This window comes from Columba livia, chromosome 5, assembly GCF_036013475.1.
Source record: "Columba livia isolate bColLiv1 breed racing homer chromosome 5, bColLiv1.pat.W.v2, whole genome shotgun sequence".
NCBI lineage: Eukaryota > Metazoa > Chordata > Aves > Columbiformes > Columbidae > Columba > Columba livia.
The window spans coordinates 12096877-12112990 of NC_088606.1; the positions used below are offsets into that span (position 1 = coordinate 12096877).

Sequence of the window (16114 nt, forward strand, 5' to 3'; positions counted from 1 at the left end):
AAACTCTTCCCGTGAGCTCCGATACTTTAAAATGCAAAGAAGGGTGCAGTTACAGCATGGGGTACAGCATGGGGTACAATCGCTTGTTTTCTGCTTGAACATCTTCTAGCTGTGACCGCACATTTACATTCTTCACTGAAAGCTAAGACATTTATCATGCAAGTGCAATCTTTGTTTAGCATGCAAAGCAAGAAACATGTTTACTTCTACTACAGCAAGACCGACTCAATACAGAGGCAATAAGCTTAATATTCAAATATGAGAAGTGTTTAGTTGTCTTTGCTTGGAAGATGACCATTTTGCTGCTTTGACACATCTGTCACCATTTTTAAAAATACATGAAATAGACTTTACAATATGCAGGTCCTTACGCTGTCATTACCATATTGTCTGGGGTAACAGTAGGGGAGGGGTTTCACAAGCACGTCTGTCTTGCGCATCAAGGCAATTTCCAGACACAGAGAACTCTTGTGAATCATACAACAGATGAGTCTTACCACAGCAATTTATTTCTTGAAAATCTAGTTTATTGCACTTGTCTCAAAGCACAAACAAAACCAAAAACCTAAATACAGAAATAAAAGTAAAAAACCCATCCTAATTTCATGAAAACTACCCTAAAAAGTAGTCTGATAAGAGCTCTCGACACCAATTTAGTATTAACGACCATAGCAAGGTACAGTATTATACAGTAAACAAACAACTAGCAAGCTCAAGCCATTACTAAGATGACTTTGAAAAATGTAAGACAAAGGAGTCACTATTAAATAATGCCATTGTACTTGAGCGTCTGGTGCTTGGCAGGACACAGAGAAGTAACTCATGTCCCTTTTCCAAAGTGACTGACTCAGGAGCTGCCACAAGATACTTTTAAGCTGAATTTCAGCTTCCTTGGGGTCCTCAAGATACCAAGCTATGCTTGCATAAAACAGACTGGGTTACTTCACAAGCTGATTCTGTTACAATCCACTGCCAGGCAGGCTAAAAAATCCCCTGGCGTAATCTCCATATACAGATGAGATCGCAATGAAGCAAACATATCATCTGTAAAAGGGAAACAAATCTGTCCTCCCTGTAAGACTGAAAGATCAGACTGAGAACTGACAGCCAGTATCACAAGTGCTACGAAAAAAAAAAGTGACATAACTTGGTTCTCTCCCCATGGATTCACATTCTCACCTTGCACCATGTTTGTTCCCAGTTTAGTGCAGTACACGCATGAATTATTCTGAAAGAGAACAGAGGTTAAAAAAGAAAACACATCCTCTTCCGTATGTATTAAATTCTCAGAACAGAAACATCCCCACTTTTCAAACTCTTGGCCTTTTCTGAAGCTGGCTCTTTTACAGTATTGGTTAGTAGCTGCTTAAAACAATCTGATGATTTATAAGCCTAGAACAAACACAAAATAACTCCTCCGCCCCTATGGTGAACTCGAGTCTCTCATCTACAGTTATATTGCTTAAAAAGATGAGGTATCTTTAAAGAAGATTTAAAGAAAAATAAACTGCAATGATTAACTTAGGTTACTTCTCAGTTCATCACATACCTCTGCTGCAACATCTGCTAAGTATAAGACACTTCAAAATGTAGCTAACATAGCTAAAATCGGAATATTGTTAAGTATTTTCTCACAATATCACAACTTTTAGTGGGATATATAGGTAATTCTATCAATTACCATTTTTTGTTTTAGTACATCTAAGTTTGGTGCTCAAAACAATTTGAGTCCAAACATTAAAGCACTGGCTGGAGGCACAAATACAGCACAACAGGAATTATGAAAGCTGCCTTGTACATTCCTGCTTTGTACTAAAAACCCAACATGCAACTTCCTCCTCTTCCGAAGTGGGACCTACCCCCCAAATCTGTCAGCTTCCTGATGGCTGTGTGACATGGGCAAAATTCCCCAATATAAGGTGTAATCCAAACTTCTCCCTTGTGAATGAAGCCAAATTATGAACCTAAATTTCTCAAAAATGAAGGTTAGTAGAGCCTTGCAGATATTTATATGGAAATGGATCAAACTAAGTTCATTTCAACACCAATGCTGTGTAATCATGATTTTATGAGATCTAAGAAATACTTTGCCATATTTTCTTCCATGCTGCAAGGGAAAACAATTCTAAATATATGTACAATAGTCAGCATTCCCATCAGTTTGGAGTTCCAAGAAGAAATTGAGAAATGTTTAATGTTTCTGCTGTAGAGAAATATTTAATGTGACAGAAATCCTTCTCAAAATAAGTACACGTGTATTAGTGTGCATGCTGTTGTGAAATAGTCACTTTCATTGTTAGCAAGATTAACTTAAGAGTTATATTTCCAAAGGAGCTTCTACAGTAGTACGGTATAACAACTGGAGTATGCCACACCTAAAGAGTCTCCGAAGAGATATTGAAACAAACATCAGAACTCACAGCTGGGGGCTATTTAACAGCTCAGTTTTTCAATACAAAAGTGCCAGTGTCACAAGTCCAGTATAAGTGGCTTTTAGATCCAACATTCTGTACATACATTACAGAAATTCTGTCCTTCTGTTTTTTTCACTGCTTCACAAGCTTGAGAGACTTCATATCACTTCCCATTCATCTTCAAAATCATCAGGGTGAAGCAGAACAGAAGTGTCATTATTTTTCTGCAAACTATGGGAATGGCTAAAGGTCTTAGTGAGGCGCTGGAGAAGGGATCCTGAAGTACTGATCGCCCACAGTTCATCTAGAGGGGTCACTGCAAAGCATAAATTAACCATCTTTTAATTAAGGTAGCAGGTTCTGGTTATAAACATTAAATAAATAATATTTGGATCTATTTTCCTAATTACACCCAGAGAAGGTTTTTACTAAGGCAATAAAAGCACCCTTGGTGAAACTCTCACAGTCAAAGCATTTAGAGTATGCAGCTCCCCCTGCATGAGGGCAGCTCAAGCACCACCAGGCAGACGTCCAAGAAGGCATCGCAATGTTTTGGACCCTTGTGTAGAACCAACTTGCCTGTTAAACGCGAGACATTCCCAGGAATCTTCTTCCAGTAGTCTCCTGCTGGATTCTTGTCAGTAATGCCATAGCGACGAGCTACATCTCCATTTGGACAGCGTGCCCAAACCGTCCTTGTACTTATAGCCAGCTGACAAGCTTGCAAACCTAAAGGTAGTTGGGCATGAAGAGAGAATAACCACGGGCTTTCTTATGTACTAAATACACTGGCAGAAAAGTTTATTAAGATGGCAAGATTATAACAGTTTTTATATATACATTAATACTAGAGAAGAGCTCTCGATTATAAAAGGCACAAAGAAATACCTGTTTTGCCAGGAGGCTTTCTAAGAAAGGACTGGCAAGAAGACAATTTAGGACTACATACTTCCTTACACTGACTTTGAGTTGAACAGCGTAGACACTGTTCATGTCCAAGCGCCTGGCCACGTGTGAGCCGGACACAGAAAGCAGGCCACTCGCAGCACATGAAGCACTGCTCAACAAAAAAGCTTTTTAATTGCAGCTGTTGTATTCACTGCATCTCCTGACCATAAGGGTATCACACCGTGGATACGTTTTTATTATGTGGCCGCAGCCACCAGCAACAACCCATCAGAGGATCTTCCAAACATGATTTTGGAACCTCTGCTATATTTTACTACCACATAGGGAATAATCCAACAGTAATGACTTTAGTTTGTCTAAAAATGGTTAATGTTAGAGATGCTGTAAACCTTTTGTTTCTCCCTCTTCACAAGAAAGCAAGTACTCCACAACCAAGGGCCATGCGTTTATGCAGTGAAAAATCTTTAAAAAGCAGACAGCGTCAATACACAGCTATTTAAAAATAAACAACCAAAATTCAGTTCTATTCACAGGCAAGGCAAAAATGAAATTACCTAATCTAGAATGTACCTAGCACACAGGATGAACAGAAACACGTGCAGGATAGCACTAGGTTTTTGTTAGCCACATCTAGATAGGAACTCCACGTTGTATCACATTTAAATACAAGACTTCCCACAGCACAGTGGTCTCCTGTTGCTTAGGAATACTGCTTTAGTTCTAAATGAAATGGAACAGTACTATTTGCTAATTCAGTGGCAGCAGCCTGAAATAACACACAATGGAAATACATTAAAAAAAATATCAGATTTCTCTTCAGTTAACCACTCCATGTTCTTAAGCAAAACTAAGGTCATCTTTAAAAGACAACCCTTAGCAAATACTTTATTATGTTCCTATAAATAAGCACACTTGATTGCTATGGAAAATTGGATTTAAGCATTGCTATGCAATTTAGAGAGCAACGTAGGGAAAAAAAAACAACACACCACACAAAACCAAAACACCACACAACACTGAGAAAATGGCAGAAAGAACCAGGAATTAATGCATTGATTTTTACCTGGTACGTGTTCCCAGTCAGTGCCCACAGGCATTTCATCTGTAATTCCAACTCGTACGTGGACATTCCATTTGCTGTCAATTGCCCACAACATCTGATCATTTGGACTTGAATGAATGCTGACCAAGTTGATTCCTACTGGCTATAAAAATGAAGCACAGTATTTAACATTTGTATTGCTGCACCTTTGTACTATTGTATCACTTGTTCTTCACAAAAGTACAAAAGAGAAGTAAAATACTTATCAGATATTAAAAACAGGAAGAAATTTAACTGACATTTTATTTGCGAATGTATAAAATTACCCATTTTCCAAAAAGTCAATCCCTCCTAAATGGAAAAAAAAACATGAATGAAAGTCGATCAAAGTTACTGATAAAGATACTCATGTTTAATGTTCACCATCCAAGTCTAATATTATTAGTATTTGCTTTACCACTGTTATTCCAATCAGGTACAGTTTCAATTGCAAGTCGAAGAGGGAACTCCTCCACTGAAACGCACAAGGTGCAATACTTTCCTCTTGCCTTCCTGGAAGTTTTCCTAATATAACTAAATCTGCGCTTTATTTTTAAACATATACAAGCAGTGTGTTTTCACGGTTTGAGTGTCACCCCTTTGCCATGAAATGGTGATCTGCCTTCCCCCTGTGCTCCGTTCTACAGGAACACGACGGTGGAACTTGGGACAGATGTCCCTGCGGTACTGGAGCAGCCACACTGCAGGAGAGCATCTCCAGCACCGGCTGTGGGCAAACGCACGGCAAACACACTTCCCAGTCCAGATCAGTCCTTACTCTATCTGCTTCTGTGGAGATCTGCCTTAAGTACTGTTCAAAATCTGTGTTACGGACCGCAGCATTTCACGGGCATTATAAAGATAGTGATTTTGTAGCAAAATGCATCAGTCGACAGGTTTAACGAAAGCAAACATCCTGCGAAGCGTGTACTTTAAATAAAGCACAGATAAGAACAACAATTTTTTTTTTCCTCCACATCAGCCTTATAAGGTCACTGAAGAAGGCAGTAAAAGCCCTGGGCACAGACTGAAGCAAAGGACGTTCCAACTGAATACGAGGAAAAACTTCTGTATTTGAAGGTGCCAGAGCACTGGACCAGGCTGCCCAGAGAGGTTGTGGAGTCTCCTCTGGAGACATTCAAAACCCACCTGGACACCTTCCTGTGCGATCTGCTCTGGTGAACCTGCTTTAGCAAGTGGGTTGGACTAGATGATCTCCAGAGGTCCTTTCCAACCCCAACCACTCTGTGATTCTGTGAAATATGTCATCGACTCACAAAGAAGCACTGCACTTCTTGCTTTAGCCTCATAGGCACAAGCTGAATTTCTAGAGTGATAAATACAAGAGCAAGCAGCTCTTTACATGTGTAAGACCAGGAATACAGAAGCATAACTTGCATGTGTATATAAGCACACAACCCAGCCCCACATGGGCCTTCTGTGTACATAACAGCTACCTGCTTTGTTTTTGCTTTTAAAATTCCGGTTCAAACAACCATCTGACCTGCTATAACCAAGTTCAACTTGCATCACCAAATCAGCCCTGTCTATTCAGGCTGCAAGGCCTTTGACAGACTATCTTCTCATGCTTGTGCTCTCAGTAGGTACTTGCCCTCTGTCGGAAGCTCGAGGCTGGTAGAGGCCTGACGACGTGTTTATCTCTGGTCACGGTAAATTCACAGTGGCTGCAGTTTGAACACTTAAGAGTAAGACACTGTGTTGACTACATAGAATATATAACTGTCTATTTTCTAATCGGTATTCTGCCATATTACAAGTAAACCTAGCTATTGTATAGCAGAACAAAACAAAGAAATCAAAAACCAACAAAAAAAATTCCAAAAAACAATCAACAAAAAAAATATCCAAAACCAACCAACAAAAACCCCCCAAACCACAACAAAAATAAAACACCCCAAAACCTCACACAACTCTCCTCTCTGGTCTTGCTGCCTCTTCAGTGTATTTATCCTCACTCCTGGCCCTGTTCCTGTTTCTCCTCTCCTTTTTTCCTTGCTTCTTTCTATGGCTGCTTTGGCTCTGGCTCCTTCCGACTCCACGCCACTGTCAGGGGGTGTTCCTGGCTACTGTGCTGCTTCCAGCTTCATCTCATCCCTCTGCTCTTGTAGTCCCATATTTTCAAGTAAGGGAGCTGTGCATTTAACAGCTTGTGCAGATTGAATTACTGCACATAATCAAGTAACAAGAGATCTTTGCCTTTTATTTCCTTCTCCTCCTACCACAGTCACCTCTTCCTGAGATTTAGGACTTTCTGCCACTCTTCCCCCATCTCCTCCACACCTCAAACTGCCAGCGTGTCTGTCTGTGCCCCACCTCTGCAATACACTGCACGTTCCAGCTGCAGCCCTTCACAAACTGCCCAGCAGCTTCGCCTGACCCTTGCTACTGAAATGCTGGGGTTTGTGCACCTTGCTCTCCACTCCTCCGTGTCAGGTTCCTCTCTTCCTCTGTCATTTGTCTAGAAAATAATTCCCTGAGAAAGAACTGGAGTATTTCCATCCAGAAAGACTTACTGAGTGCTCACACCTAGTACCTAAGGCTCTGCATTGCTACAGATTTACAGGTAGTGGAAGCTAAGAAAAGCAGACAAAACACCCCAGAGCGGTAGAATGGAAGGAGTTGCATGATGCTCAGCTAGGTTGGTTCGGATACCACTGTGGCTTCAAATATAATCACAGCAAATACCTCTACCCTGTTCTGCAGCACCAACATATCTAAGAAACAAATGGAAATCATCAAGTTCAAAGTAACATCTCTACAAGTCCGGCCAAGAATTCTTCTCACTCTCCATTTTCTAGGCAAGCTCCTGTTTCCTCCTCAAGTTTCCCTACCCACCTGGGTATGTCACTTCCAGCTTCTCTTCCTTTTTCAGGCTACTTAGCTCTTCCTGATAACCTCGCATCAATAAAACAATCCTCCTACTCACTCTCGTTGTAAAGGATCCAGGCGACACGCTGATGGCAGCATCCAGTGCTCTTACCAGAGCGCCCTCCCCTGCAGCTTTCTGCTGTGAACAGACACCGAAGGGCACAGCTGGCAGGACAGCTCCTGATACCACCATGTACAGCAGCTTTCGGCACAAAACAGCAACAAGACATTGGGAAACAAGTACATGCAACTCTTGGAGCCTGTTGCAGAGGTTGTTTACCGCTGGGGTTTTTCTGTGTATGGTTTTGTTTGGTTGTTTTTTTACCCAGAAAGCAGCCGTCTACAACAAAAGGTATTCTCAGTAGAATGGCTAAAATTAATTTAAAACTTACTTGACATAATGTACCATTTTTTGGAACAATCGTGTTGACAACATCTCAGATATCACTCATTTTCACTAAGTTTTAATTACCATTAGCATGCTTTAAGTATTTTATAATCTATAAAACAAGACACAGATCTCTACAGCTGCAGTTAAAGGCTAAATAGAGTTCTCTCACAGCAGTAAAGAGAGACATCTGTGCAAACGTATAAATCTGCTGATAACATTTCAGAGACTGCTAACCACGAGAATTAATAAATTATTTCAGCATAGTCTTTTCTCATCTGGTTTAACTTCCAATAGCATTCATGAGATTTATATACTCTGATACTTACAAAAGTATACTTTATATACTTTTGTGAAATATATTTGTAATTTACTAAAGAGTTTGGAATTTTAAAGAATCTCTCACCAGCCTCTCAGCCACCCTGCTCAGATGCTGGCGCACCAAAATCTGTTTATAGGTTTACTCACAATACTCACCACCATGAGACATTGACTTGTTATGGAATATTACTGGATTTGGTGTTATTTGATTTTTAAAAAGGTGGAACATTGTTTTCCTCTTACTTGTGGTGCCAAAAATGCTTAAACTCATAAAAAAAATCTCCACAGATCGACTGATCGAATGCAGATCCTCCCACCCTCTGGTCCTTTACCTCAGCTACAAAATCCTCAGTTGCTCTCTTTTTTAATGCTGAGGATTTCCCATTGCAACCATGGACTGCAACACATGCCAGGTATGTGCCTTTCAGCATTTAAAACTGCAAACTAAGACCTGTGACTATCTTTGCTACAAATGAAAACAATGAAAACCAGTTTGCTAGCACCCACATGTCTGATGAGAAAACAACGCTGATAAAATGAAGTACACTTGAAGGAAGCAGTTCGACAAATGGCTAAATTATATCAAGAAACAGTGCCAAGGCTAAACGTATTTAAGTTTCACATTTGTCCATTAGCTTTGTAATTTTGTGCAAAGTCATTTCTTTCCGCAATCCACAGAGAAATAAGCTGCTGTGTAAAAACTTCATTTAAACAATAGTATCAAACAAAATCCAAACTAAAAACTAACGCAGCTCCCACCCCCTGACCTACTAGTCAAAAATGTTGCCTTACTGCAACCGCTCTGGTCACAGCTGAACCCAAAACACAGCGGTTCAACTTTGTAGAGGAGGAAAGGACAAACGCACACATAAAAGGTGGCAGAACATTTTCCACGTCACTTTTCAGGATCCCAGAGTCCATGTACCAGCAGACCTCCGCTATCTCTGTTATATGCTGTAAATATCCAGGATGAGGAAGAATAAACATCAGTTTCTCAGTCTGTCCAAGCCCAAGCTTTTTTATAACAGCTTGGTGGCTACAAGCAGCACAAATGTTCTCTTCACCTTCAAAAGCCAAATCAGAGACACCTTCAACCGGTCCAGGCCAGGCTGTAAGAAGGTCAGATCAGACACTTCCCACAGTGTCGAGTGTTACCTGTATATCAGACTAATCTGACTGTATTCACAGCTAACAGATATCCAGAATAACAAAAACTGCAACTTAGGGGGACCCACCCCTAATAAAGGCCTAACTATTTGCATATTATTTTCTGAGCTCCATTTGAATGGAGGCTGTAAAGCACTTTCAGCATTAGAGATACCAAGAAAGCACGAGCAACGTAAGAGCAGCACTGACCTGAATGTTTTGCATTCAGACATTGAGGAGAACAGCTTGCTACATTAAAAGCTCCTTTTTTCTCTGCAGAAAAGTTCAAGGCAGTATACAAGAGCAGAAAAGATTACAAATCTATGTTTAGTCTTCCTGGAACCCACGTGTTCTTCAGTAATGCTGCCATTGAATTGTCAGAACAAGATCATTATTTACGGACTGAAAAACTGGAGCAGTATTTTCCTCAGAAGACTTAGAATAACAGCATAACCCTTTCCCCCACTTTCTGCCTTTGGTGAATAAACAGACGAAGGCCTTAGTTGGATATCTGCAGCCTATGGCAGCTCAATCAGGAACAAAAGGCAAAGCCAAGGAGTCAGTTCCTTGACCTCTCCTTTGTTGACTCTAAATTCCTTATTCCAAGGTTTCTTCTCACAGAAACATTGGAAAGACTACAGCACATAGCATCAAATCCTAGAAAAGGTTATACCAAACCCACGTGACTATTCGCCATGATAAAGCTCAACAGAACCATAAAACACTTTCAGAATATTTAGCACAACGGTTCCTTAGGAGCAATTAATAACTAAAAATTTAATGCAATCGCTTTAAAGACCATACAAACTACAGATCGACTCAGGTTTGCCCAGCCATCTCATCTTCTGCTCACACTGTCTTATATCTAAGACTATAAACTGCAGTGCAGGAGATAATCTGTCTATATTACCACTACAGGTCGCTTTAATAACATACTGAAAAACTGAAGTATTAGGAAAAGAATGACTACGTTTTTACAGAACTGTATGTTAAGTAAAAACTACGTGCAACCATTTCCCATTAAACAGAACCTAGTTTAGCACAAGGCAATAAAAACCTTGTGTATAAGCAAGGCACTGAGTAACCAAGGCATCTTTTGCTTTTGTTTTTTAAAGACACACCTTTAACGAGCATCAGTGAAACACCCTCCTCTCATGCAGGCTCTGCCAGTAAAGCCAGCTCTCTAGTTTTCGAAACTTAAATACCTTACCAAGGAAAGTAAAGCATTTTTTTAAGGTAGGAACACCCATACCTCTTCAACTTCAGCCTCAGCTCTGCTTTGCTCTGACAATTTTAAACGATTATTAAACTGCTGCTTTTTCTGCCATTTTGCTTTTTATTGTCTGTCCATGTTATTTAACCTATTTGTGATGAAAATGCCACATACCATTGGTAGCAACAGGAATTCCCATTTCATTACCGCACTGCTTTACGAACAAATGTATATATAGCCTTTATTTGTTACAATTCATTTATTTAACCAGAGAGGGGGGAAAATACCCCAAGCACCTGTAAAAGAAAACTCCACAAACTCAGGGAGGGGGTAAAAAGATAATAACGCCACAAGAACACAGAAAACACACTCGGGATAGAACAATTAGTAGTAGTACTTGTACAGTGCTAAAGCTCTTGACTAAGTACTGCCCCAGGTAAAGCGTGGCCCCCAAATACAAGGCTGCGCAATGCAGCACTCCAGGGGTCTGGGATCCGAAATGAGGTCACTGCCTCTCAGATGGATGATCCATTCACTGGACTACATAGCCCAACCTCCTCGGCCTTGCTCACTTCTTAGCTGGGTTCAGTTAAATTCGGTCTTGCTACAGACCAGAGTATTTGGCAGTTCTGTAGGAAGGGCCATCCCAGCAGGAGAGACACCACAGCCCAGCTCCCTGGGGAGGCAACTCATCACTCAGCTGCTCTGCAAAGACAGGTCATCAGCACCTTGTCTGCTTATGAATGATGAAACGGGGAGACAGTAACACACCATGGGCAGCGGCCTCCAGGCTCCTAATTCAAGGTCCAAGGGTCTGATGGGCCCACCAGTTATGCCAGGGAGTCTCCTTACTCAGGGCAGACTTGTTGGCTCACTGAGGTTCTCTTCACTGACAACACACCGAGCTCAGCGCCCGCCTTTGCTGTCCCAACGTGCTTCACAAAAGCTAAGCCCCCAATTACAATTATGCTTTTGTTTTTAAATAGAATAGTTCTAAAAACCTCTCAAAACTCAACAACGGTAACTGTAGTTACTGAACATTAAATACATTTCTTAACCCCTCTGAAAAATAATTAACTATATAATTCTGTGTTAGCTAACCAAAATACGGGCACATAGGAACAGTGCAAATGTGAAGACGTTTCATATTACTGACCAAACAGAAGTATGAAAATGGAATGTTCTTCTTTGCAGAACTTTTGTTTTCAGTGTAAACCACTCTTGTCAAAAAGCAAATATGCCACCTTGAGATCATATTGCAAAAGGATATGGAAGGACCGTCTACTCAGTTTTCTGGGTGTATCTCATTTGGTGCACTTTTTATGATCTAAAGCTTCTGGTGCTGATAGTAATTGCTATCTAACGTGACAGGCTACACCACGCTTTTCTGAACATAGCGATAGCAAGGCCTTAAAACAAGTATCAGAAGGCTAAACCACCAAAGCAGAAAAATACAGTGAAATATAGTGACAGCAGTTTTCTTAACAAGCAACAATAGGGAAAATAATAAGTACTGAACTGAGGAATGGAATTGGCATGAGACAACTTCAGCAAAAAAGCTGGAATTGCATTTTTTCAATATCTAAAGCAGCTTTTACGTAACTTACAACTTCTTAAGAAAGGCATGCCTGTGAAGAATTGTACATATTTGAACTTAAACATTATGGCATTCTAAATCAGCTAAACAAAATAACACAGCTGCAGGAGCTTTGATCTCCTGTACCCATTTGCAACCCACCTTGATACAGCTATTCTGATTACTGCCAAAGAGTTTTTCTCTGCATCATCTTGAGAAGTGCCATCCTTCAGGAAAATCCTCTCCCCATTAATGTCTTCAGGAGGCCTCACATGAGTAAAGATACATGGAACAATAGACTACCCAGTCTGGTCTACAGATAACCAGAGGTTAAATGAGTGTATTACCCCTCCAACCTAAGCAGAATTGGTCTTATAGAATATATGGTTCCTCTGCGTCTCACCTTGGCACTCCAAAGTAGAACTCATAGCAACTCGGAGATATCTGTGCAACAGCCAGGTAACTAATGCAAGCTAGTCTGAGCTACTGAAAACCAGACTTCAAATGAACACTCATGGGGATTATGCACTAGAAAGAACAGTTTTTCATGCAAGGACTTTCAAAAGTAGCAGGGATGATTCTGAAGTTATGAAGCTTTTTCAACCAAAATATCCCTCCCCGTTCACGTATCCAGTTCTTGAACATCATTTCAAACAAACCCTTCTAACATTTCAGCTTTGATTTTGCTCACCTACCAAAAAAGATGTAATGGCAAAATCTGACCTTGCGGAGTGCTCAGTGCTTCCTCTGCAAGCACCGCTTAACACAAAACTGGCCTTAATAATAATAGAAACCTCACTGAAAAATGCAAAGATGAGGCAGATGGCGGGGATGAAAGTCTCCAGATTTGCATTAAGTGTTCTGTACAGTAAGCAGAACTTTAAATAAAGAGAGGAAAGGAAACAAAGATCATGTTAACCATTTCTAACAAGTCACCACTCATCCGTAAAATAGATTAAGAGAAAGGAAGGTATTGAAATGAAATCTAACATGCATTGATTTTGCAGAATTACACAAAAATTTCCTAAATTTCAAATTATATTTTTAACTACCACTTGCTTTGTAGTATTAACCATTTTTGAATGACAGTGCAAGTGCGAACAGCCTTAATTTGTGTGTGTGAGAGAGGAAAAAAAAAATAGCTCCTCCTAAAATTCTGACTTTGTTCTCTTACCTATGATATCGAACTTAAAATATAAAGAGACAATTATTAGGTTGTTTATGGGAAGCGTAGTTCTCCTGGTTTTGTTAAAAACAAGTTTCTCTTCTAGTGAATTTGCCTGTCAGCTAAAGCTTTCATATTAGCTGCATTTTCCTGGAGAACCAGATACATGTTTTGGCAAACATAGCAATGGAACGAGAAGTTATTGATAATCATGGATGGACATCTCGGGAGAGGGGCAACGAGAAACAGGTGACCAAGAAACTGACCAGCTGCATATAACATCCCATTCACATGAATATTTCATATAAAAGTGGGAGATCATGAGGATCTTGTCCCTTTTTTTTTCCCTTTTGCTTATGGCTGACATTGGGAGAGGACCTTGCTAGTCGTCCCTGCGAGCTGAGGCCTAGTGACAGACTGAATCCAGCTCCGGTTGGCTGCAGAGTCCAGTCCAGGATTTCAGGTGCCGGCTCTGCAGTTGCTGGGACTTTCAAGATTGGTTTTGTATATTTTGTGTAATTTTCTCTATTCTTACTAGTAACATTAGTAAAACATTTTAAATTTTTCCAACTCTCTTCTCTCTGTCCTTCTTTCCCTCCCGACCACCTGTCCTTAGTGAGAAGGGGGAAGAAGGAGGGGCAGAAGGGGGAAGGCATGGGGGAGAGGAGGTTAACAATACATCTGCCAGGGTTTTATTGTCACCCCACAATCAAAACCCTCAACAGTAGTAAATCAAAAGTTTCTCCCACCTGAAATGCACATACTGCAAGAGACCATTTTATGGCCAACTAAGTGTAAGTTAAGTGGTTCTCTTCTGCTGAGACTCTTGGAACTACAAAGGATCAACAAAAGCTCTATACAGGAGCCAAACAGCAAACATCTCCTAAAATATACCCATCTGACTCCACAGTTTGGACAAGCTATGTGGATATCTAAATAAACCTCTCAGTCTAATAAAATTGCTTTTTCAATCCTATTCCCTATGAAATTTGGTTACAAAAGAGCAAAGAGTAACAATTAAGCAAATGGCAATTAATAAAATGTTGAATGTGTTTTTAAAATAAGACTGATTGCTTATAAGCAATAGATGATTTGACACTCATTACAAATACTTGTTCTGATCTTCGTTTGCCTTAATCCTCTTAAATAAAGTTCTGCTTATCTGATAGATCCCTTAAGCTAAACCTGAGAAGTTGGTTGTTAAGGCCAGTTTTAATGTTAAGTAGCACTTGTAGGAGGTGAGCATTTCTCAAGACCAGATTTTGTCTCTGCAACTTCTTCAGAAGGTGTAAAAAATCAAAGCTGAAATGTTCAAAGAATTCTTTTCAAACAAGCATTCAACTTCTGGTGACCTTTTAAAGCAATTTGGTGATTTTTAACTTTTGACCAACGTCTAATCCATAATTATCTAAATTAGTCTTACTGACTATATTAATTTTTCTATTTCCTTTTTAATTATTATTTCTGTAGGCTAGAAATCTGCAAAGCATTATATCTTCATAAATATACATGCACACACACAGAAACATACTCTATAATATCTACATAAATAACATTTATAATTCCTGTTTATTTTTTAAAAAGTAAACTTAATGTATATTGAGGCATGCTACTGCAGATACCAGTTTTATCCTGTATATTAACAGTAGAATGAAAAATACTCTTTATGTCCTGGACTAAAATAATTTCCATCAAAGAATTTTGATCAGCTTTTTCAACATCGTTAAAGCTGCTTCACTACATAATTATTTTGACTTCTAAGATTACAGAACAAAATGGATGAAGCACAGAAAACATCTACATATGAACTACTACTGCTCAAGATATTGTAATGATGTTATCAACCACTTCTCAAGTACTGGGTAAAATAAAGAAGAGGGAGGGCAGAGAATGTAAAATGTTATTTTCATCTCAAGAGATGCTGCAGTAGGGAGTTACAAAGGGAAGAATAACAAATGAGAATGGTTTTAATCTAGGTTAAAAAACCACACAGCATCACACAAAAAAGACTGAACTTAAATTATATTCACTGGTTTTAACATGAGTAAAATCTCATCAGAACTGCTGTCTCTGAATACCTCAGTGAAGCTGTGCAAAGACGGATGCTGTGCAACCGCAGCACTCCTTTAATGAAAAGTGACACCATAAAAGCAGAGTCTGGAGCTGCTCACGAACTGCTCATGAGTCATGAGATCTGGGATATGGCAAGTCATATTGGCTCTGACATTTACTAGGGAATGAAATATCTATAGTTGGTTTTAAATTACGTTATTTGAGAATGCTGCTGTACTTAAAACAAGTGAAAGGCAATTTTGATTTCCTTCTTCCAAAAGAAAAGGACAGAATCGTTCACAAACACTCCTTACAATATTTCTGTTGTTCTGAAAATAAAGTGGGGCAGCATGAACTGTGTCAAAGTCAGTTAAGGGACAGTTAACAGTAAGGTACTGCTAATAAGCAAATACTGTTTACTGAATAGTCCACTTTTCAGACATAATCTGTTACAATTGTTATCTGAACACTAAGCTAGCATTTGGAAATAATTTTAAAGTTCACAGGTTTTCTTATTTTGCATTAAGCCTCTGTAAAAGCACAAATGGCTGCTCCTTCAGTACTTTAAGGACTTGTTTCAACGTGCTGGAATTGTCTCAAAACAAGCACGTAACCCACAAGTTTTCATCATCTCTGCAAGGAATGTTTGAATTTTTGCCCTTTCATGTTGACTCAATAAATTTGCAATGTCAGGTGTTGGCAAGATAACAGGAAAGAGAATGACACTGCTCTGGGGATCAGAAGGTTATCATTTTGGAAGGCAACATCATCCAGCTTCCTCGATAAGCTAATAGGAAATAGTTTGATTTTCAACGTTGTCCACCTAAAGACATTCTATATAAGGAAGTCACTGCTAAATAATAAGCCATGGCAAATCCCAATTTCTTGCAAACACATTTGTATTGAGCACTTTAACCTGCTTACATGGAGGAGTACAGAATACGCTTAGTACAGACAATA

At 39.6% G+C, this 16114-nt stretch overlaps 1 protein-coding gene across 4 annotated transcripts in view; it reads right to left on the bottom strand.

Annotated features, from left to right (window-relative positions):
* Positions 1–505: 505 nt before the first annotated feature.
* The window catches only part of TECPR2 (tectonin beta-propeller repeat containing 2), a 44907-nt gene continuing 29298 nt past the window's right edge, over positions 506–16114 (bottom strand). For 3 of the 4 annotated variants that reach the window (XM_065063443.1, XM_065063442.1, XM_005506088.4), the window contains 3 exons: positions 4387–4528; positions 2994–3143; positions 506–2730 (listed from right to left, as the gene is read on the bottom strand). In XM_065063443.1, the coding sequence (XP_064919515.1) occupies positions 2573–2730; positions 2994–3143; positions 4387–4528 (450 nt within the window). In that variant the 3' untranslated portion in view covers positions 506–2572. Of the gene's footprint in view, positions 2731–2993; positions 3144–4386; positions 4529–16114 lie in introns of those variants that run through there. The other variant, XR_010472748.1, reaches the window with a different exon arrangement.